The 24,300-nt window shown below is 38.7% G+C and overlaps 1 protein-coding gene across 1 annotated transcript in view; it reads left to right on the top strand.

Annotated features, from left to right (window-relative positions):
• The window catches only part of BBS5 (Bardet-Biedl syndrome 5), a 793,745-nt gene that overhangs the window by 200,409 nt on the left and 569,036 nt on the right, over positions 1–24,300 (top strand). Inside the window, exon 5 of the mRNA XM_044075486.1 lies at positions 3,949–4,076. Within this exon, the coding sequence (XP_043931421.1) occupies positions 3,949–4,076 (128 nt within the window). The remainder of the gene's footprint in view (positions 1–3,948; positions 4,077–24,300) is intronic.

The following is a 24,300-nucleotide window of genomic DNA, read 5'->3' on the forward strand; positions in this document are numbered from 1 at the left end:
CTTGGGATATAGCTTCACAGCACAGTCTCACTGTACAGACATCCTACATTGAGTCAGTGCAAAATTGTATGGCAGACAAGCTGGGCAGGACAAGAGCAGACCCTCAGAAATGAAAACTAGATCATGGATTTTTCCAAAATTTGATCCATCTGTGGGGAGTTCCTCAAGTAGACCTCTCAAGATTCAGTTCCAGGACTCCATGCAAAAAGGCCTGAAAGACAGATGCCTCTTCATTTTTTTCCTTGTACAGGAATGTTCTTATATGCTTTTCCAACCTTTCCACTAAATTCCTGTGGTACTTCTGAAGATTCAGAAGGAATCCCTCAAGATCATTGTGGTGACTCCCTTCTGGCCTAGGCAACTATTGTTCTCCCTTCTTTTAGAAATGGACAAGGGCAATTACCACAAGTTTCATTACAGACTAAATCTATTCACATGAGAACAGGGGTGTTTGATAAATCCCAACATCATTCATCTTCAATTGATTGCCTGGATAATAGGGTTTTAATTCTTGTTTTTAGGCACCTGTTTACTGAACAACATGCAGCTGGTACTAATGGAGGCAAGAAAGCTTGCTACTAGAAATAATATATTAAAAAATGAAAATGTTTTCTTGTTGGTGCCAACAAGATAACCAACACCAATTCATGGCTGATTGTTCTCTGTTTTACAATATTTGTGTGAGTTACTATCCGATGGCCTCTCTTATTTAAGGTTCATTCATGGATCAACCTCTTTCAGTGCAGTCTCGTGTCAAAATGTTCTTGAAAGGGGTTTTGCATAAGAGGCCTCCAAGAAAACTGGTGGTCCCTCCTTGGGATCTTAATTTTGTGTTAGAGAAGCTAGCAATTGCTCCATTTAAATCAGCTAATCTAGCTGACGAGGTTCTTAACATGGAAAACAGTTTTACTAATTGTTCTGTCTTCTTCATGAAGGGTATCTGAGTTGCAAGCTCTTACATTGAGTCAACCCTGTCTCATTTTCCATAGAGATGGGGTTTCTATGAGAACTATTCCTTCTTTTTTTTTTTTTTTTACGTAAAATGGTATCTTTTACTTTAGGCCAGCAATCCATCTCCCCATTTTCTTTCAGTGGCCTAAAAATGAGAGCGAGAAAGTTCACTGTATACCTTGGATGTCCACTGACAACTCTGGTACTATCTTGACAGATCTAAATCTTTCAGATTTCAGATCAATTTTTAATTTTTTTTTTGAAGGTAAGACAAAGGGACAGCCTTTGTCAAAACAGACTATTTCCAAATGGATGCAATATACCACAAAACAAAGCACCACAGCACCAAAACAGGTAAAAAGAACACCAGGCGAAGAAATCCACAAAATGCTTTATTTCTCTAACGTCTCGGCCAAACAGCCTTCAAAGGAGTATAACATTACCAAACAATACACCTGCCTATATATCTACATCAGTTAATCAATAAAACAATTATTCAATTCATTAAACATCTCCAATTCATTTCTGCATTTAGCCCTTCGGGTAACATAGTATCATATTTTAAAATATAAATAGACTCTTTCAATTTAGAAATTCATCACCATTAGTGTAAACATTTATTTTTTCTAAAATAGACCCTTTAAGCCTTCAGTATTTCCACCATGTACTTGACTAAAATGCATTGCTATAGAGCTTTCTTTCTTAATATTTTGTATGTCTCTCAAGTGTTCCAACAATCTAACTTTGAATGCTCTTTTACTTTGTCCTATATAACATTTCTGACAAGAACAGCTCGAGGCATAAATTATGCCTTCTGTATTACAGCTAAAACAGCCTTTAGCTTGAAATTTCATCCCATTAATTCTATTAAAACTTTGTACCATATATTTACAGGCTTTACACCTACCACAACTACTTGTTCCATAGTTAGTCAAACTATTATTTATTTGTACCACAGGGAATGTATATATAGTTCTTACTAAAAAATTTAATTTTTTTAAAATTTCTCCCTCTCCTATATGAGGTAGTAGGTGTCCCTTTTATATTTTCACTAATCTCCTTAAACTGGGAGATATATATATAACCCCAGAAAAAGCATAACAGTTTCACCAGTATAGGGCTAAAATTGCTGTAAGTAGTAGTGAAATACATAGTTTCTCTTTCATCTAAAGCCCTTTCTCTGTCTATAGCCTATTTTGTATTCCTGTTTTTACTATTAATTTTCTCCCAGCTCTTATTTAATATCTCAGTGCTAAACCCCCCCCTTCTGAACATTTCCATGCTCCTATTTATTTCTTCATCCAAATCTGCTTTATTATTACATAGCCTAGACAATCTATTAAATTCACCCATAGGTACAGCTTCAATTGTATGCGGGGGGGGGGGGGGTGACAGCTATGGACCAAAAAATAAAACACAACGTTTTGGAACTTTCTGTGAACCAAAGTTCGAAGTCCTTCACCCCTACTATCTAATACTACATCTAAAAAAACTATCATTTTTCCTACCTTCAGATCATCAAATTGCAATCTAAATCTATTATTCTGAATTTCCTGTATAAAACTATTTACCTGTTCTTCACCACCCTCACATAAAAAAAATAAATCATCAATGTATCTGAAATATTTTACAACATATTTTAGAAAAAAAGGTGACCTATAGATACATTCACATACCATTTCCAAATGGTTGTCTAAGGCTATTGCCTTTTGTTATACTCACCATAACAAAACTATTCCAGGCAGGGTCAATACTACTCAACCAGGGCCTTGGCATCATCTATGGCTTTTTGGGAAAGGTTAGACATAGAAGTATTCTAGAAGCTGCTACTTGGTCCTTTGTACATACTTTTACAAGGCGATATAAGTGTGGTTCTTTCTGTATGTCCAGGTCAAGCTTTGCTAGGACCATTTTCCAGAGGCTCATGCACTCGTCTTCTTCCACCTCCCAAATGTAGTTAGCTAAGGTAATCTACCAATATAACTGAGGCTACTGGAGCAGTGATCAGTATGATGAACATAGTGCAGTTTTGTAAGTTTAACTTAGCATAATAGTAGATGTAGAATCCTAAATTCTACTTTTGATTACATTAAGTTTTTTTCTCTTTTTATCTGCCTTTCTTTCTTGCTCTTCTTTACAGATATCTACAATCAGGTTATTGTAAATATTCCTATTCGGGGATTATCCTGCTGCTATTGTATTGAATTTGTTGAAACTTGTATATAAATATGTTGCCTTTGTTGATTTCATTTTATGTAAACGTTTCTTGTCAATATTACTATTGCAATTTTTAGTCTTTGTATTAATTACTGTTTTTTGACATGTCTGTAATTGTAATTGGAGCTTTTCTCCTTGGGTCTCAACTGAAAATGGGCCTTTGGCTCAGTTGGACCAACCCTGTTAACAGCTGACAATAAATAAACAAATAAATAAATAATAAATATGCTCGATTGATCACTGCTGCAGTATCCACTCCCTGCTGCAGTATCCACTCCCTGCCTCCACCCCTCCCCCTTGTTTTTTGGTGTTTTTTTATGCCAGAGTGTGGAAATTTATTTTTGTTGGTCCTAGCATTGGCCTTTCAGGGCTCAGTCTCCTTTCCTATTCTGTCAGAAAAGCTCTAAAAGGCTTGTCTTTTAGTCAGCTTAGCTCAAGTTGCTAGACAGTTTGGGTGCATGGAAGGTGCCCTGCACTTTGGAAGCTGGCCAGCTGTTATATCCTTGGCCTGATATATTCCATATAGGTAAGGCTACTGCAGCAGTGAACATTTGAACATCTACTGTTATGGTAAGTCCAACTTGCACACCTGTACCTTTATTTTTACTAGATATGGGCTCATTACAAAAATGGACAAGTGACTAGTAATACATGATCACAACAGTATTTAACAAAAAGTGTAAGCAGAAGTAATTTTTTTGTTAATGTTTGGAGTTTTATTGACTTTTGGAATTATTTTGCTCAATGTTTTTGAAAATGTTGATTTATATTTGTTTTCAGAAACTTCGAGGGCAAACTGAAGCTCTGTATATTTTGACAAAGTGTAATAATACAAGATTTGAGTTTATATTCACAAATATTGTTCCTGGAAGCCCTAGACTCTTCACTTCTGTCATTGCAGTACACAGGTATGTATACATAGTATTTACAATGGGTCATATTAAAGTAATACACTGGACAGGATTCACTATCAGAAAACATTATAAATAACTAAATAAAACCAATAAATTGGGATGGTGAGATATGATGCCTATTTCATAGGTACTGATATTATGGTTATGAAAAACAAAGCATCAGGAGAATATGCTTGTGATTTAATTTAAATGTTTTAATTTAACACTTTCTGAGCTATTAATGTTGTAAGTGTTTATCTACCAGTCATAAAGTAATGGTCCTGAATCATTTTTTTTATATATGTTACAGAAAAAAAAGTAAGAGTTGTTAAATAAAATGCATGTATACTACAATATAAAGTGCAAGATATCTGATAGTATATAAAATTCATAAAAAGTCCAACAAATAAATTCATCCCCCCCATTTTAAACGTATGTAAAGCTTTTGATTTTATACAAGTGCCCTGTGTTATCATTTCATCTTTCAAAATAATCTTGGGGATTCTGTCTTTTTTCACTGAATAGGTTATAATGCCTAGCTATGGAGAAATAGCAACAGCTCTGAGATGTATGCAAAAGAAGTGCATTTTATGGCTTGGAATATCTAGCATTATCTGTCTAAATATAGTCAGATACTTTTCTAGACTGTAAAAACAGCGGTAGTTGTTAATTTTAGCTGGAGATGTTCACCATAACATAAGAATGAGTGACACAGGAATCTTGTTATATTTGGGTTTAATCTGAAGGCTGTGTCTTCCAGTCCAATCTTTTCAAAAAGTAGACATCCCTGGAGTAAATGTTGTGGTTGTGGTCTCAAACCATGACCAGTAGGCAGCAGTCTGGCCACATAAGATGGTGTGCCATACTCTTTAGTCATGCCTTTTTATGGTGGCATATGAATAAATTCTTCATAATGATGTGTCATTCGTATATGTGAAGAGACATATTTCACAGTGTGAAAGCTAAACCAAAATTGCCATTTTCTTCCTCACTAACAGTGTAGGAGTCATTATTTTTTCTTCTTCATCAGAACAATACCATAGGCTGTTTTTCCATTATTGTTTTAAGTTAGCATATACTCCATCATGATCATAAAGTAGAAAGCAAAATGTTTCAACTTCATTCAGTAAAATTGGTTTCTAATCCCCCAGGTATTACTTCTTTGGAGCACAGGTAAACGCTTTTAGGGTGTATTAATTATTTCACACATAGCATAGCTTCAATGTCTATGTTAAACTTTCCTGTATTCACAATGGCATCTGCAGGCTGTACTAATTATGCTGAGCACAATACAGCTTCCTATTCAACAGTACAGTGGTTTATGTTGCTTTCAGTTGGAAAAATCAGTTTCATATCCGTGTTTTTTTTTCCTGATCACATAACAGTATTTGTAGGCTGCATTAATGTTGTAAGGCACAGTACAGCTCCCCTCTATACTGTTAATCAGTTTTAAAATGTTCCGTGTTTCATCCCCATGATCATGAAGTGCAAAGCAAAATGTTCCAGTTTTTCTCCTTAAAATCATTTTCTCCCTCCCACATGGATTATTTGCACATGATACAAAAAGTAACTATAGGCTGTATTAATTTTGTGTCACACAGCAAAACCTTCCCTGTCTGTACTAAATGCACTCCATGCAGAACAACATATGTAGTGTACAGCTCCCCCTTATTAATTATTTCACACTCAGAATAGCACTTGTCAATCAAAACAATAGCGCTAAAATTAAATAATCCTCCACAAGCTGAACAGATCTGTAGTCTGTGTTAATATTATCATGCAAAGCACAGCTCAGAATAGTACTTCAAAGTAAAAACAAAACATGTTGTATGTTGCTTCACCATTAAATATTGCACCAAATTATATTTGCAAGTATGCAAAATGAAGAGAAATATTCTTCTTGCTTATATTTGTGATTACTTTTAGTACTGGGCTTTACAGACTACACTTTCTATTCAAAACCATGTTGCCTACCCATTAAATAATACATCACGTGACATTGGAATAAAGCTCTCTAATTCCTTATACTTGGCTATAACAGATAAGTGCTTCATTAATGCAAAATAATTAAAATGGCCTTCATATGCTAAGTGGATCTGTAGACTGTGTTAATTCTGTTGCAAACAAGACTTTTCAACCTCTGTATTAATTCTACCACAGACAGACTAGTACTTGTCAAGTAAAACTATGTTGCTGTGTGTTTCTTTCTCCTTAAACTCCACACTGTTAGTGCTGGCTCTCTAGAATGTCTGAAGCAGTTTATTTTAAAAAAAAATATTTTGCATCCCGGTGTAGAAAGGTAATGGTGCATAACTGTTAAATTGTCACATAGTTAATAGCAGTACCAAGCTTATAAGTAGAAAGAACCTGCACACCTAGGTTTTCACACAGTTAACAAGGTTTTTACAGTTATACCATTCAACATTATGAGAATATGGGCTGGTACATAAGGGACAGATAAGTGTGAAGTTCCTGAGAACTTTCTTGCCGTCAGCCTGAGAAGAAGGACTACATTTCTCGATTTAGCATTCTGTCAGCCATTTGGGCTCTTCCAGTTTCCAGTTGTTGTAGGCAGATAAGTATTTCCATTGGAGAACCTGCCTTTCCCACTACCTTTCTAATTTTTTCATATTAGCTGAGAGATGAAAATGTGACCGTGGTAGGCAGATTTCCCTACAAAGGTCATCATAATTAATGTTTATTCTGTATAGGTCCAGATCATAACTATAGGGAGCATTCCATTTGTAATTCTTTTATCCCTAAGACTATTTGAAGTCACTTAGTATCTGTAAAGGGTCTATATTAGAACACAGAACATTTAAAATGTTGAGTGTTCTAATATCGACCCATTTTCAGCGAATGCTGAAAATATCGAAGAAGCAGAAAACCGAATACTTTCCTAGGGAAAGAATTTGGTTGTCTGTTTCTGTTGCTTCGGTATTTTCAGTGCTCTGTTGGAAAGTTATGGGTCAGGTTCAGATAAGTGTACGATTGAGTGCGGGTTAGGTATGTGTGCGATTGTGTGGACATGAGGGTTAGGGCGGGTTAGGTGAGTTAGGGTTAGGGCGCAGGTGAGGTGAGCGTGCGATAGTGATGGACCTTAGGGTTAGGGTTTGGGTTAAGGTAAGTGGATAGTTAGTGGTGTGTGTATAGTTTAGTGTAGGGTTAGGTGTAAGATTTTAGGTGTATGTGTGTGGATTGCTATTTGTTTGGTGTTGTTGTGTTGTGTGTATGTGTTTTGGAACAGCAAATTTTTTTCCCTAGGAAAAAATTCGCTGTTCTGAACGTTCGATGTTTGGTATTTTTGATTGGTAGGGTTCGATACTAGAACACTCGACATTTTGAATGTTCGGTGTTCTAATATAGACCCGCTATAAAGACTTTAGCTTGTACAAGATAGGATGGCCCCTGAGTCATACCTTTCAGACTTCTGTCATTCACATGTAAGAAAGCTAGGAAACCTAAACTTTTGTATTTTTCTGTTGTCCAGTCAGAGCTGGACATCTGTTTTTTTTTTAGCCATATGATGAGCTTGCAGACCATACATGTTCTATGTCTGTGCCTACCTTTATGACCTCTCTGGAGACTGGCAATGCGCAGCTTCCAGACATGTCCCTTATGACCATTCAGGAAACATACCAGACTGTTAATAAAATTGTACAAGCAAGTCATGTTGAAATGCCCCCCCCCCCCCCTTCCCCAGATGCTGCAGAAAAAAATCCCATCTTTGTGATCTGGTGTCTGTCTTTTGTAAGTCCTGGAAGGGGGAGCCCCAGTTAATGATTTCTGAGGGACTAGATAACATTCTGCATATCCTTGTTTGAGAGGGCATCCCAGATACCCTTATTGAGGTATGTCAGGAGTCTACCACACCTTGCATTATTTCTGCTGACAAACCTATAAAGAAGAAGTAGCAGAAAACAAAGCATACTTCCCCTCCTGTTACATATTCTCCTCCTGATCCACAACAAGAATATTATAATTTGTCCAAATGGCTTTTCAAAGCTCTTATGTCATTGAAGTTTCCTCAATTGCTTTGCATATCCTCTTCTACTGCTCAGAAAAGGAAGAGGGTTACATCTTCAGAAGAAGAGGATTATTCTGATTTGGTTGTGGAATCTGTGGTTTATTCCACCCAGATCCTCTCTCTTACTGGATATGATTTGGAGGATGAAGCAATATTTTCTCCTGTCTATCCTTGTGAGGAATTGTTTTTTGATGACACTATTTTTAAAAATGACACAGCACTTCCATGGAGAAGGTAAACAAGTCTGTACAGCCAATTCTCCTTTAATGCTTTACTTGATATGTTTGCTTCCCTGACACCTGAGTCGTATCATTTTTTAGAAGCATGTGGCTAAGATGTTATAAAGTCCCAGATTCTCATAATTATTTATATAAAAATCTGCCTATTTATCTATGGGTCTTCCTCTTTCTTCACATTACAAGGTCAAGCAATTCCTAAAAGGCATCCTTCACATCAGGCCTCCAAGAAAATCTGTTCCTGTTCCCTTGGGACCTAAACTATGTATTAAAAAGAATACTCTGTGTCTCTCTCTTTAAACCTGCCTCTTCTGCTTCTTTAAAATTTTGCTCATGAAAGATCATTTTGTTAGTGGCTTTGACTTCTGTCAAGAGTTTTAGTTACAAGCTCTTATGACTTTTCCTCCTTTCCTGATTTTTTCACAAAGACAGTGTTTCCCTTAGGACTAATCTTTATTTTATGCCAAAAGTTATAAGTAAAATGTCTTTAACCCAATTCATTAATTTGCCAACATTTTCCTAACCCCCCCAAAGTGTGTGTGTGGGGGGAATCCTTCATTTGCTGAATGTTCAGAAACAGCTAAGATTTTATTTGGACAAAACTAAGCTCTTTAGAAAAATCTGATTAACTGTTTGTCAATTATGAAGGTAAAACAATAGGTTTTCCTGTATCAAAACAAACAATCTTCAGGTGGATTTCTCTTGCTATACCTTTTTTTTACACCTTTCATGGGAAATCCATCTTAAGGTCAGGTCAAAGTTCATACTACTAGTGATGTTGCCTCTTCTGGCATTTTTAAATTGTTCAGAGTCAGTAACTATTTTAGAAGCAGCCACTTAGTCTTTTATCTGCACATTTACTAAACACTTAACAAACAGATGCATTTTCTAGATCCAGAACTGGTTTTGCTAGATCCATTCTTCAAAGTAATTTGGAGTGTACTTTTGCACCTCAGTTCTCTTCCCAGTCAGCATAAAAGCTTTGGAAATCCTCCCATTAGTGAACAGTATTGCAACAGTGATCAATTGAAGGATGTAGCAGAGTTGGTTAAGACTTTACCATGACAGCATATGTACCCACCCACCTTCTCTATTTTCCTTTTTATGTTCCTTGGCCAAGGTAGACTTACCCTTTCCTCTCTCTGTTATGTTGACTTGAGTCATTTTTCTGCCCTTTCCTGGGGCAAGAAAGCTCTGAGGAACTTTGTGATTGCATATTGTTTGTTTACGTGCTAGTACATCTTCTTATGCATATGTCATAAGACAGACATACAGCAGGAGAGAAAGGCACCCAAGCTTTGGTATTATTGGCTGGATGTACCATATCTTGGGCAGTATACTTCCCATTACTTCCCATTAGTTAGTAATACTGCAACAGTAAAGTATGCAGACATCTACCACTATGATAAATTCTTACCGAGTTGTACTTTCTTGTGACTTTATGCCTTTGAAGATCATTGGTCAAGTTGCATTCTCTAATCTAGAGAATTTGGAAGTCATTACTGTACACACACTGTTGTCTAAATGTCTGTAATGCTATGAAGTCACAATGCTAGCTGTTTCGCTTACAGAGACATTTTCAGTATTCATGTAAATCAGAGGTCACTCACATTGAGTTGCGTACTGTTTATGGTGAATCCATATTCACAAAAGAATTTCACTGACTAGTTTAAGTACTCAGGAAGGTCTTTAGATCAATGACAGATGCATTCCTTTGCACAAACGTGCAAAATATGTTACTTTATAAGCACATATTTATCTGAGCAATGCAGTGGAAAAGCATGTACCATAGATGTAGCCACTGCTACAGTGCACGGAGATTTGGATCACAGATCTTCATCATGGAAGCTGGGCTGTGAAACACATTTGACTAATTTACATCTGTATCTTAAAAATATGCAAACCAACCGTGCAAGCAGAGGAACACAAATAAATGTTTCATTTACTGCAGTTTCCTTATTTGTTATCTTGACATGTTTATACTTACAGAGATCCTTTTCTTAAAATGTTTTATTACTTTCAAAGTACTATAAAAGTGTCATGCAGATTGCTCGTTGAAGTTGGTTAACATCTTGGGGTGTTCATTTTATAGAATATGTAAATTAAATCCATTTTTTATGTACGGTTTTGGGTGAGTTGGTTACTAATGTGGTTGTTTCTTGGTCAGTGCTGATGGAAATGGATTGAATGCTGGAATCAGGATATTATAAAGGTGAAGTTGGTAAGAAGATGGAAGTGATTTGCCATAATGTGCATTGTTAAAGAGCTGAGAAAGGTTTTGTGACTGAATATTGTTGAAGCTACCATTACTTTTGTGGCCATATGAATTCAGTTAGTAAATCTGATTAGCTTGTTTGTTTACATGTGATAACTATTGATGGCAGTATCTAATGGAGTGGAGTGTCTGCAGGATCAGTTAGCAGTTGTAGAATATGCCAGGCAACAAACGTGTAAGTTTCAGGATAAGGCAGGAGAGAGAGTGAAACAGATTGATCAGATGGTGAATGAGTTAATTAAAATGGAAGATAAGCCAAAAAGGACAAGTTTTAGGCAGTATGGGGTTCTGGAGGGTGTAATAAAGTGAATTTGTTGGAGTATGTAAAAACCAAAATGGTGGAGTGGACTGGCTTTGTGAAAGACTCCTCGATAATATAACAGGTTTTCTGCTTTCAGAGGCTAAATATGAAAGGCCATTGCCCATGTTGATTGAATTTTTGACTTGTAAGAGAAGGAACAAAAGTTGGTGCAAACTGGGAGAAGGTTTTTTGCAGAGTTGAGGGCTGAGTTTTTAGAATATGATTGCTCCACGATGACACGCTGAAATATTCTTTATAATTTATGAATGCTGTGCATGAGTGTAAATGAAGTAGGCTGAAATTTACAGTGTCATTGCTAGCTATATTGGATGTTTTGGGGATAGCAAAGTGTTGACATTTGTAAGTCTGGATTAAGCAGTTGGTAAGATAAGAAAACTGTACAAAAGAAAGTAAAGTGCAAGTTGAGCAAAATTATAAGACAACAGTTGAGATGGGGGAAGTAGATGGTTCAGGAGAAATAGATGATGATTTCAGAGGCCAGATGCATTAAGAGGGAACCAGTGCTGTCTTGGTCAAAAGGGAGCCACTAGCAAGATTTTTGGGGAGTCCAGCTGGATCTTCTGCAGGACTCTTGGAAGTAGGGGAAGGGTAGGGAAGACATAGAGCATAATTGCCTTCTAAGGAAAAGAAAGGGCATCCATCTTCCACACCAGATGGCATTGCACTCTAGAACAGGAAAGAGGGAGCTGCTTGTTCAGACAGGAGGCAGAAAGATTTACTTGAAGAAGCATACCAATGGACTATGTCCAGAAACACATCTCTGTGAGGCATCCATTTGTGAGCCTGTGTCTTTAACCTGCTCAAAGCATCTGCCACTAGATTGTGCTCTGATGGAATATATACTGCCTGAAGATTACAAAGGCCATCACAGGAGCTAGGCATTTTGTGAATACCCTTGGGGCAATAGAGAGGTAAAAGGGCAAAGCAGAAAACTGAAGTGAGAGGAAGAAACAGAGAAACGTAAAAACTTCCTAAAAAGGGGGTGAATAGGAATATGAAGGGTAAGCATCCTTCAGATCCAAGGACACCAGAAAGGCCTGGGATATTAAAAGAGGAAACAGGGTGTGAAGAATAAGCATCCAAAAAGAAGGAATCTTAAGAAAGGTGTTGAGCAAGGAGATCCAGAATAGGTCTCCAAGTGCCCTCCTTTCAAGAGACCAAGAACATCCTGGAGTAAAATTCCTTTGCTACTTGGGAAGGAGGGACAGGTTGAATAGCTCCCTGATCCACAGGGGCACAAGGACCTGTGAGAAATAAGGAAGTTGTTCCAAAGGAGGTTGCCAAATCCCTGAAAAAGGAGGAAAAGACTTTCATACCATGAAGTAACCCTAATGGATGACGGACAGAATCTAAGAATCTGAGGGATGAGATGCTAATTTGGAAGACAGAGAGAGAGATAAAGAGACAAGGGGAACCTTGCCAAGGGGTAGGTAGGGCAAGATGTCAGAGAGAAGCAGGCCTTTCAGATAAAGAAGGCTTCTGGGCCACAGAAGCCTGAGAAGACATAGCAGGAGGAGCTCTCCTACCACTCTTCCTGCCTTTATTGGCCTGATGAGGTTGCCTGTGAACAAAAGCAGGTCTAGTAGAATAATTCCTCTGGAACTTAGGGATAGGAGAGACAAAGAAAATGTTTAGGGTCCTACAAATCCTTATCTTTTTCATAAAAAGACTTAAACATAGCAGCAGTAGTCCCAAAGAGATTACTATTATCCAAAGGATAAAAGATCCAGCAACTTGGCCTTAACATCTTATTAAATAATGCCTCGTGACAGACCAAAACACAGCTGCTCTGAAAGAGACATCAGCAACATCATAACTATACTTGATAGAGTGACGATCCACGTGAGAGGTAGAACCAAAAATGGAAAGAACAGAAGAGTTTGCCTCAGAATCAGGGAGGTCAGAAAGAATCTGACAAGCCTGGGCAACCAAGACCAGAGCATATCTGGTCATGTGGGTCTGGTAACTGATGGCCCAAAGGCAGAAGTAGAAGCAGTATAAGCCTTTTACCAATTCTTGCATTGCTGTACTATCCTTTTCTGAAGGCAAAAGCTTGGAAGAGGGCAAAAGTTTGGAAGGCTTGTCATAGGAGACTGGAACCACAGCAGGGTCAGCAGAAGGGCACACATAATAAATGACAATGCTCAGGAACATCATAGAACCTGACATGTTTCTTTGGAGCAGGAGGCTGGGAGACAGGAAACATGGATGCAGATATAAAGGTGTGTAACATAGCAGCCAACAGAGGAGGTACTACAGAAGGTTAGTAGTGTCCACTTGGAGTAGCTCATGATACCTTTTCTGGATATCATACACTTAAGAATCCCACTTAAAGTGTTCCATCATTCTAGCTATCGTGTCTACAAAAGACAATTCCTCAAAAGGAGACTCAGAACTAACAGACTCTTCTTCATCAGAACCATAAGACAAAGGAGAAGGCATCTGGGAAGAGTATGACAAGGACCAATCATCAAACTCTGAATCCTCATCTAAAGAATTGGGTTTCCTAGTTAGTTTGGAAGGAGTAGAAGTCCAAGGGGAAGTAGGCACAGAAACCCCTTTGGGAGGCTTTAAGACCATTAAAGCTTCAAACAGGTCCTGAGTAACTCCTGCCACTCCCTTTGAGGATCCTTAGGGCATACAGAAGTATGATTAGTCTTCTGCTTTTTCTTGGTAGGGACATTAGCCCCAACAAATATCAGGGGTTCCAGCACTTGATGAGATTCAGTAAGAGTACCCGGAACCACTTCCCTGACCAGAATGTGCAGAACTCCTCTAGGGCCCTCTGAGATGATCAACTGTGGTTCCCCCTCATCGTCCAGAGCAGATGCCTGCAAAGCCTTAAAGGATGTGTGAAAGGAATGATGCCAGCCTCTGACAGGGTTGTGGCAGAGGAATCCGACATAGCCACTGGACGGCCTACAGAGCTATCACCTGCTTCTAGAGAAATGCCCAGTAGACATGGACAGCTAAAGAACGCAACCAATATTTCTTGGTCTTCTTATTTAACAGTACTTCAGGGTTAGCAGATTCCATCATGCTACTCTGAGCTAACAGTTTAAGTCTCTGGTTCTTGAGCCAGGGAAGACAACTGACATCTAAGAGTCTTAGGCACAACCACTTTACAAATGCTGCAAAACATATGGTTGTGGGAAGCACCCAGACAAAAAAGACACTGTTTGTGACAATCCTTATGGGGAATCAGACTACCACATTGATATTTTCCTTTCTTGGATGACATGAACTCTAGATAACCAAAAAAGAACAAGACCAAAAGAAAAAAGACCCCAACAGGGAACTTATCTGATGGCTAGGTATTCAGCATTGCAAAAGAGCATTCAGACCGACGAGTGATGAAGGTGTTCATCCTGGCAGCAAAGAAGTTCTGGGTAACTGAGCCCATACATTACTTTTATGCCCTTTATCCTGAATAGGGAACATATGTGTGATGTACAGCACATAGAAGATCTAAAGGCTTTGGCATACTAGCTGGACATTGGGCTGTCTTTGGCAGTAGATCCCTATGGTAAAGAATACTGCAACAGTAATATAGAAGGACATCAATGGTTACAGATGAGTGTTATGTAGATGATTAAATTAAGTCCTGCTGGTGGAGGACAAATGCTTGCAGTTATATTGTGTTATATGTAACAGTTAAATAATTGATGGGGAAAGATCAGTTGTTGTGTCTTTCGGCTTTTCCCGGTTAGGGGTCGCCACAGTGGAACTCCGGTCCGCTAATGATTAGTAGTTGATTTTTATGTGCCGAGTTACCAGCCTTGACGCACAACCTTCAATGAAGGGACGCCCATTCACGCATGTCTCCATGCAGAAGATGCTCTAGCTGAGAATTGAACCAGACAGTATCTTACTGTGAGGCGACAGCGCTACTGCAGCACCACCACCGCGGTAACATGGGGAAAGATCAGTACAGATTGTATTTAACTTTTCTAGCATTATAACAGGTGTGACCATTTCATGCCAAATGGGTGGCACAGTGGCATGATGTGCTGCTCCCTGACAGCAAAAGATTCTGTTTAGATTTTAGCTGGGGTGCACCCCTTGTGGAATCTACATGTCCTCCCTGCATGTGCAGGGGATTTCTGCAGGTGTTTGTTTTCTTCCATTTCTAAAGGCAGACAGCAGGTAAACTGATGCTCTCCAAATTGCATATATGTCTGTGTTTAATGTGTGAATAAAAGTGTGTGCGCACGTGTGTGTGTGTGTGTGTGTGTGTGTGTGTGTGTGTGTGTGTGTGTGTGTGTGTGTGTGTGTGTGTGTGTGCATGTAGGCATGAGAGAATTCTGTTGAAGACCATTGCCCTGTCCAGAATGGGCTTTCAGTGCCTTGAGCCCATTGCTTGTCAGGTTGAGCTCAGGCATCCTTGTGACCCTTTTAAAAGGTATAGGGGGTTATCAAAATGGAAAGATGGATGAATGTTCTACTATTAAAATTGCTATGTTATAGTTTCCAGATATGCATGATAACTATACAGATAGATGACAGATAGATACACGCTCACAAGAATGGGAAAACATTTGAAAGATTTGGCAAAAAAAGTGTATTCTTCTGCACACATTTGTAGAGTCTTTAATTTTCAAGCTCACATTAAAGTTTATGTTTCCCTCTTTTGAAAACGAAGGGATCCTTATGGATTCCTTTCCCTCATCTGAGGAAAACTCATATTTATGTAATATTGTTGTTTCTGTGTCTCTAGTACCTAGACAGTCTTTGAAGAGTGTTTATGAATCAGCTGATGCCACTGGAACTGTTATGAGAAGGTTTTCTTGGTTACATATACAAAACCTTTCTGAGGATGTTAAAGCTGAAATTTTGAATTCTCCCTTAGATAGAGAAACAATATTTGTCTCATCTGCTGCAGAGGTCTTTAAAAAAAGTGTGATGAGAGGAGGTGGCTGATTTGGGGAGTTTCTCAGATTTTTCAGCCTTCCTTCTTCAAATTTATCAATATTTTACAGCTACCTCTGCAACAGCTTACAGAATTCAAAATAAGCAGACACACTCAGCTGCTGTTAAGCAAACTACTAAAAAGCAATAGCAGGGGACTCCAAAAAGAAAGTAGGAGTCCCAGGAAACAATTTGACCCCCCCCCCACACACACACACACACACACACACGGGCACCCATGCATACCCTGGCAAGCCTATAGTTCTTCCCTAAAATCTAACCCCTCATTCCTCTCTCTCTTTGGCAACAGATAGTCTCAGACAAGTGGGTTTTGAGAGTGATTCATCAGGGCTACTAATGGTAGTGGAAATCTTTCCCCTCCTCTTCAGGAAATTCCTCCTAAAATTCCTCTTCATCCACCAAATCAAACTTCTTTTTTCCCTACTGTCATTTAGTATCTGCAGACTTAGGCGGTGATAGAAGCTGTTTTATCTTAGCAAAGAGAAGGCTTTTATTCGATAATGTTTCTGGTGCCAAAAAAAGAAGCTTCATGGAGACCAGTCCTAGATATTTTCTTTATAACCAGTTTATGAAAGTTCCAAAGTTCAAAATGTAATCCATTCACAACCTGTTACCCTACCTCTTATTCCCAATTTATTTTTTTAGAAACCCTCGATATAAAACATGTTTATCACATTACTATAGCACCAGATTTCAAATGGTTTTGAAGGTTTTCTGTGCCTGAGTCACACTTTTCAATTATTTGAATTACCCCTTGGGCTGTTCACTGCTCCAAGGGTATTTACAAAGTGTTTGGCTCCTGTGACTACACGGTATTCACATTTCACCTTATTTAGATGACTTGCTTATCTTTTCAGAGTCTTTTTCAAAGTGTCAGGAATCTCTTATTTTGGTGAGAGATCTGCAAAAGCTGGGGTTTCAGGAGAACATCCAAAAGTTTAGCTTTATTCCTCACAAGATTGTTTTCATGAGGTGTCTCATTGGACATCCTCCAAGAGAGTCTCACCCAAACAAATGAATGGTGGCAGAAACATGGCCTCAAGCTGAATGCCAAAATATGCACCATCCGCCCCTTTGGGGAGAATGACGTCCCCACATATTATCACATTAATAGCAATGTCCTAAGTATACAATCAGTAGTGAGGGATTTGGGTACCCAGGTTGATAGCAACCTGACTTTTGACCACCATGTTGCTTCCATTGTACAGAAAGCTTTCTACATGGCCCACCTCATAAGTAAGGGTATGTCATCCAAGGACAAAGAGGTTATAACATCCCTGTATTCTTCCCTTATAAGGCCAATTATTGAGTACAATGCCCACTTCGGCATGTACCTCGTCAAGCACATGCAGCAGCTGGAGAAACCAGAGAGGTTCCTCACCAGGAGAGTCCAGGGCCTCAAACATCTACCCTACACATGTAGGCTAAAAGCACTGTCCCTCTACTCAATTTCATACAGACTCCTCAGAGATGACCTCTGTCTGGCATGCAAAGCAATCTCAGACCCCGCCTTGATGGGACTGCTTCATATCTGAAAATCAAGCTTCACTCGAGCAACCCATACATGTGACCTCATCCTGGTCTGTGATATCAATAGGACTTGTTGGCAGGACAGATTTGTGTCCCAGAGACATCCCCATCTGTGGAATAGACTCCCTCTCCATGTCAAACAGAGTACCTCATTATCCCTTTTTAAGGGCAACCTGGATAACTGGATTGGAAACTGAAAATACATCCCTGGGATTCCACCTGTGTCCCTGCTAGACAGGGGTTCTGGGTGTTGACTTGTCTAAACATGGACTAAACTCTTGGCTGGGCTTATAAGGGCCTCATGGCCAATAGTCTATTAACCTCCTATGATCCTGTGGTCCTATACCTGTGTTTAAAGAGCTTTCTTCCACAAGAAAAAGTAGATCTGTATCTAGATCTATTCCTGAATTTTTCCACTTCAACAAAGGCCTCTGCAAGGGAATTTCTCAAGGTAATAAGATTCATGGCATCCATGTTTCTTGTGATTCGTGTAGCAAGACTTCTTGAGAAAAATTCAGTGGTACCTAAAATCAGTATGGTCACATCATCATCTCCTGGCATTCTAGATTCCTGTTTTGGAGGTTATGGGAAGGGAACATCTTTGGTGGAGAGAGCGATTTTATTTCAATCCACATCTCTGATTTTTCTTTCCATCTCAGTGCAGTCTGCAACAGCGGACACTTTAGACTTTGCTTGCGGAGCAGTGTCTATAGGAGTAAAAGTGCAGGGTTTTTGGAACAAAAAACACTGACCAAAACACTAAAGATGTTGGGAGTCATAAATGCTGTTAAATCTCTTAATCACTTATGGTCTCCAAGACCATTATAAGTAGCCTCAGACAACAACACCACAGTAATGTGATGTATAAACAAACAGGAGAACCAGCTCTTACCCTCTGTGTAGACTAGCTGTGCTAACCTGCAATATAGCTTACCAGCACAATCTTACAATACAAGCATCTTCCAGTAAGTCAGAGCAAAACTTTGTGTCAGACAGTCTGAACAGGCCCAAAACAGACTCTCACAAATGGAAACTGAAACAGGGGATCTTCCAAGAATTGGTGAATTGGTCCAGCTGGGGGGAACACCTCAGACAGATATATTTAACTCCAGTCAAAACAATCAGTTAATAAAGTTCTGCTCTAAGACTTCATTTATGAAGGCCTGGAAAACAGATTAATTTTGTTTTCCTTTGACAGCTATGTTCCATTATGCTTTTCCACCCTTTTCACCAATACCTAGGGTCAATCTAAAGATTCAGAATTACTCTTCAAAGATCATTGTGGTCACTCCATTCTAGGCCAGGCCACTGGAAATGGCCAAGTATAGTTACCACAAGATTTCCCTCAAACTAGACCTACTCACACAAGACAAGGGGTGTTTAATACATTCCACCTCAACCTCCTCCCATCAACTCTACAGACTGAGTTTATCCCTACTAGTTGTATTCCAAAGGTGCAAAACTCTGCACTTGCATAAAGGTGGTCCCTATACTGACCCTGGGAATTACAGGCCTGTTATTCTATCTTGACTTGATTTGCCAGGCTATGGAATACACTATAGCTGAATTAATACATGGTATAGGTGACCTTATACAGGATGGTATAAATAGCTTCACTGCACCTCCTCCCTCGGATGGAACTGACAACTGTGCTGAGTGCTCACAAATGCTTTATGCAAACACCTAAACAACTGCATTGATGAGCCTGTACCTGATAAGACCAAACAAGCTCCTCAAGGAAAGTAAACCTGTCTGGTGGACAATAGCCATTAACAGGCTTTACAATAAGAGGAAGAAATTGCTGTCTAAGAGTAAGAGAGAGCGAGTCCCAAACTGGAAACACTTCTTGCTCAGCTTAAACAAGCAAATAAGACTCCTTGTGAAGTCCTCCAAAGCTAACTAGGAATCCAGATTAGCTTCCTCAACTAAAGACAGCCTTAAGGTGTTCTTTAGTTAAATCAGTAACCTAAAAGGAAAGACTCAGATGTGTGTTGAACTGGTAGTTAATGATACGATATATACAGAGCCTATGGACATTACTAACCTGTTAGCTGACAGGTTCTGTGAAAACTTCACTTCCCTTTCCCCACCACACTTACCCCAAGACATCCCTACCACCTGTCCTCTACCCTGTATCTCTAAAGAGCAGGTCGTGAGCATCCTTCAAAGGTCGAAAACACAGCATCCATGGGACCTGATAACATCCCAGGCTGTGTCCTACATGGGCTCAAACAAGAATTAGCAATGCCATTAGTTACTGTTTTCAATCATAGTCTTAGCACTGGCTTCATCCCAGCTGAATGGAAAAAGACCACCGTTATCCCCTTGCACAAAGATGGTGCTTCCACTGACCCCAGGAACTGTAGACCTGTTAGCCTGACTAGCCTTATCTGCAAGGCCATGGAAAGAATCATCATGGGCCTTATCAACAAAGACATTGGTCAACTCGAAACACTTGACTCTACTTAATCTGGATTTGTCAAAGGGAGATCATATCTGCTAAACCTGGTGGACTTCTTCGAGACAGTCACCAAGGCCCTTGATGAGGGGAAATCTGTGCATACAGCCTACCTAGATTTAGCCAAGGCTTTTGACACTATCCCCCACTCAGGCATAATTGACAAACTCACTCAGCTAGGTACCAACCCATATGTCATTAGATGGGTCACTAACTGGCTCACTGATAGAATCCATATAGTCAAAATAGGGGACTCCAACTCCAGCAGCAACTTTTTGGTATGTACCTTTGCAAGCACCCGCAGCAATTAGAAAGACCACAAAGATTCCTCACAAGGAAAATTCAAGGTCTTCAACATTTGTCGTTGAGGATCATCTGAAGTCACTGTCACTTTATTCTGTTTCATACAGATTGCTCAGAGGCGATCTCTGCCTTGCTTATAAGGCAATCTTTGACCCTGCTTTATTGGAAATGCTACATATCTGTAAGTGAAATGGTACACGGGACACTCACTCTAATGGCGTTAACCTGGTATGTGACATTAATAGAACCTGCTGGTGGGACAGATTTTGTCTCCCAGAGTTTACCACACATTTGGAACAGACTCCCACTTCATGGCAAGCAGAGCACCTCATTGTCCCTCGTCAAATGCTGTCTGGACGATTGGATGGATAACTGTAAGTTCACTCCATGGGTTCCACCTTTGTCCCTCTTGAACAGGGGTGATAGGTGCCGATCATGGAAATAAGGGTAAAACTTGGCTAGGCTTGTAAAGGCCCTAGTGTCATTAACTTAGTAACCTCCTATGATCCCTGAATACACACCAGTTCATCTTTGTAGGAGGCAGATCATACCTCCTCAAACTGAGTAAGTTCTTCAAAGGTTTGTGAGGCGGTCAGTAAAAGACATTGAGTTCACTTCTTACCTGGATCTTGCCCATGCTGAGATTATTGACAAACTCTGTCAGGTCCAGGTCATCATTATCCCATACCAAGTTTAACCAGAACAAATGTAGTAAAATACACTGCCAATAATAAGGACTGTCCGAAGATAGAAGAATACTTTAATAATTAAGCGCTTTTGTCCACTGTTAGTGAACTTCATCAGAACAATACTGAAATGATACTTCTTCGTTTTTATAGTCACAAAAGGCTACCAATAACATAATTAAATAAACAATTAATTTAATAGATATACCTAACCGTTAAAGCACAGTGGGATTTAAAGATATATATACAACTATTTATATTACTTCCTAACAAAGTAAACATTACCATTGAAAATAAATGTACACACTTCAAGTCCAGACACAGTTAAAAATATTCAGCACATCATAAAAAATCCTTTGGATACATATATATATATATATATATATATATACATATATATATATATACACACTATTAAAACACTATGAAATAATAAATGTAAAATAAAGATAATAAGAACTTTTTAATATTTCAAACTGATACTCCTTAATTATTTAAAAGACCCCTATATTTTAAAATAGGCAATAATGAAATATGGTCATTAATTCCTGGTGGCCTAGTGGCATTTAACCTTAACTGCCACCTTGTCTCTTTTTCTTCCTAAATTATTGTCTCATCACCTCCCCTTGAGTTAACATTCACCTAATCCAAAATAGCAAAATGAAATCCTGTACATGTAGGCTAGATATCAAATGTCTACTTAATGCATTGTTAACACAGTTCTTGTTAATACTATATAGATGTTCATAAAAAATGACATCGAAAGAGACCTATCTGTCTTGCCGATATAAAATTCTGGACAATCACGGCACTTAGCCATATAGACCACCCTTTTTGATAGATAATTCCTACCTTTGAAATAAATCTTACTTTTTATTATATTCTCAAGCACTAAGTATTCTGCCTCTAATATGTAGTGGCATTGCTTACATGCCCCACATTTTCTTGTCATTACTACTCTGCCTGTGTTGTATGATCTAACTTTAGTATGTCGTTCAAATCTGGCCTTAAAATTGAGGCCAGTTTTATGTACAAAGGTTGGGATAGAGCCCAATATTCCTAAAATATCTGGATTCACCCTTAAGATATTCCAATTCTTATTAAACATTTCCCTTACTTTATCAAGATGTTCACCATATTTCAAAATAATAGCTTTCTTGAACTTCCCGCTATTTTTTTCTTCTTTCTGTTTAGATACCTCACAGCCTAACAGGGGCCTATACTGGTGACCCCGTTTTGAAATTACAAAATTTTTGACCTCGTAGACAAGAGATATGGGGTACCCCCTTTCTAAAAACAAATTCACTATCAAGTCCATAAGTCCACTCGATAAGGACATCCTCATATGTGGAGGTCATCCTGGCAGCTCTTATCATCTGTCCCTTAATGATACTTTTTCTATTTTTGAGAGTGACAGCTAGAGTATTCCAGACAAGAATTAGTAAAAGTAGATTTCCTGTAAATATTAGATTTAAAACCAGTATCAGTGTGTGTTATAAAGGTGTCCAGATAAATAATACCCTCAGGGCTACAGTGATGTGTAAATTTCAAAAACAAAGTGGTTTGATTCAAATAGTCCAAAAAACAATTGATGTCATGCACGGACCCCTTCCACAAAATATATATATCATCAAAAAGCATAAGGTAGAGATGGACATTGTATCTGAAAGAACTATTAAAATACATGTATTTTCCCAATCCAGTAATACAAGATTAGCAAATATATGGGCACATGAGGCACCCATGGCTACTCCCCTCACTTGTTTATAGTATTCCCCTTCAAAAAATATGACGTTTTCCAAAACTAAACTCATTAGTTCCGAAACCAGGTTAACCTTATCCTTATCTAAAGCTGAATAACAATGAACACTATTAGAAAACATCTCGAGTCCTAAGTCTTTAGGAATGCACGTCTATAGATCCACAATATCCACAGTCAAAAATATCAAATCCCTACTCCAAATGTCAGATTTTAACCTTCTCAAAAAGTCCCAAGAGTCAATAAGTAAATGGTCTGCTCTCGAATAGATGGGCTTAAGCCATCTATCTATAATGACTCCAAGTGAGTACATCTTGGATCTATTCCTTGAAACAATAGGACGAAAAAGAGGATTTACAGTCTGCTTGTGTATCTTTGGTATCCCCAAAATAGTGGCCATAATGGGTTTATCTACCTTAAGATAATCATAAATTGACCGATTGATTTGTCCATCCAATAAATATTCTTCAATATAAGAATCGACCCTTTGATAGGCTATATTTATTTCATTAATTGAAACAGGGGTATAAGTGTTAAGTATCTGATAAAATTCCTAACAACTTCTTCTTTCTTCGGCTTTTCCCGGTTATGGGTCACCACAGCGGATCACCTGTCCGCTCATAATTGGCAGTGGAATTTTACTGTGTCGAGTTGCCAGCCCAGCGCCCAACCTTCCACAGAAGGCACACACATGCACATACTCACACCTAGGGCCAATTTAGAGTGTCCAATCCACCTACAGCATGTCTTTGGGATGTGGGAAGAAACCGGAGCACCCGGAGGAAACCCACGCGACCACAGGGAGGACATGCAGACTCCGCACAGAAGGCACCCCAGCCTGAGGATCAAAACGGAGAACCTCTTGCTGTGAGTCGGCAACACTAACCGCTGCACCACCGTGGCAGCCCATCTGATAAAATTCCTAACATGATATTATAATAATCCAAAGAATCAAAACGGAACTATTCCTCACCCTTTGTCCGGTTGCATAATACTTATTGATCTGTCATTAATTAACTGCTGGAGAAGGAAATACTCTTGTTTGCTTAAATTAAATCGAGACTGTCTACCATTGTTAAGATTGACCTGTAACTTGAAAAGGTCATCAACAATGGCATCCTCAACTATGGGCAAAATAGGGTGTGATGGAGGATTAAAAGTACTCTTCCTCCTTATTTGACTACTTGTTTCAAGAGTAGACAAGTGACCATCCTTATTATTGAAATAAATTGCCAAATTTAATTTTCTAAAATATAATTTAGTTTCTATTAGAGTTTCAGTTAAATCAAAAGTCTGAGTAGGAATGTATTTCATCCCTTTACTACATAAAGAAAAATGTTTTTTTACTAATACTAATGTTAGTATAACTAAATATGTTAAAAAATATGTATGCAGGTACTTTTCAACAACAACCTCATCAGCGGATTTTATCTTGGTCCCCTGGGTCTCCACTGGTGGTATTTGTGACTTGGGTATCGATTGTCCTGTTCTGAGTCCATTAAATACCTGTGCACCTGATTGAACCTCTTTCTGCCCTGAAAATAAATACTAAGTTTGATGAACAGGTAATTGGCTATCAATCAGAACACATATCAACAAGAACGAAGATACTTGCTTTAGACAGAAAAACATCACCAGCAGTGTCTCACAGGACTCTGTCTTGGACCTTCTCCTATTTTATATATTCTTCTGTAGCTTGAAACTTTATATGAAG

The sequence above is a fragment of the Protopterus annectens genome, chromosome 6.part1, assembly GCF_019279795.1.
Source record: "Protopterus annectens isolate FY-2018-M chromosome 6.part1, PAN1.0, whole genome shotgun sequence".
Classification (NCBI taxonomy): domain Eukaryota; kingdom Metazoa; phylum Chordata; order Ceratodontiformes; family Protopteridae; genus Protopterus; species Protopterus annectens.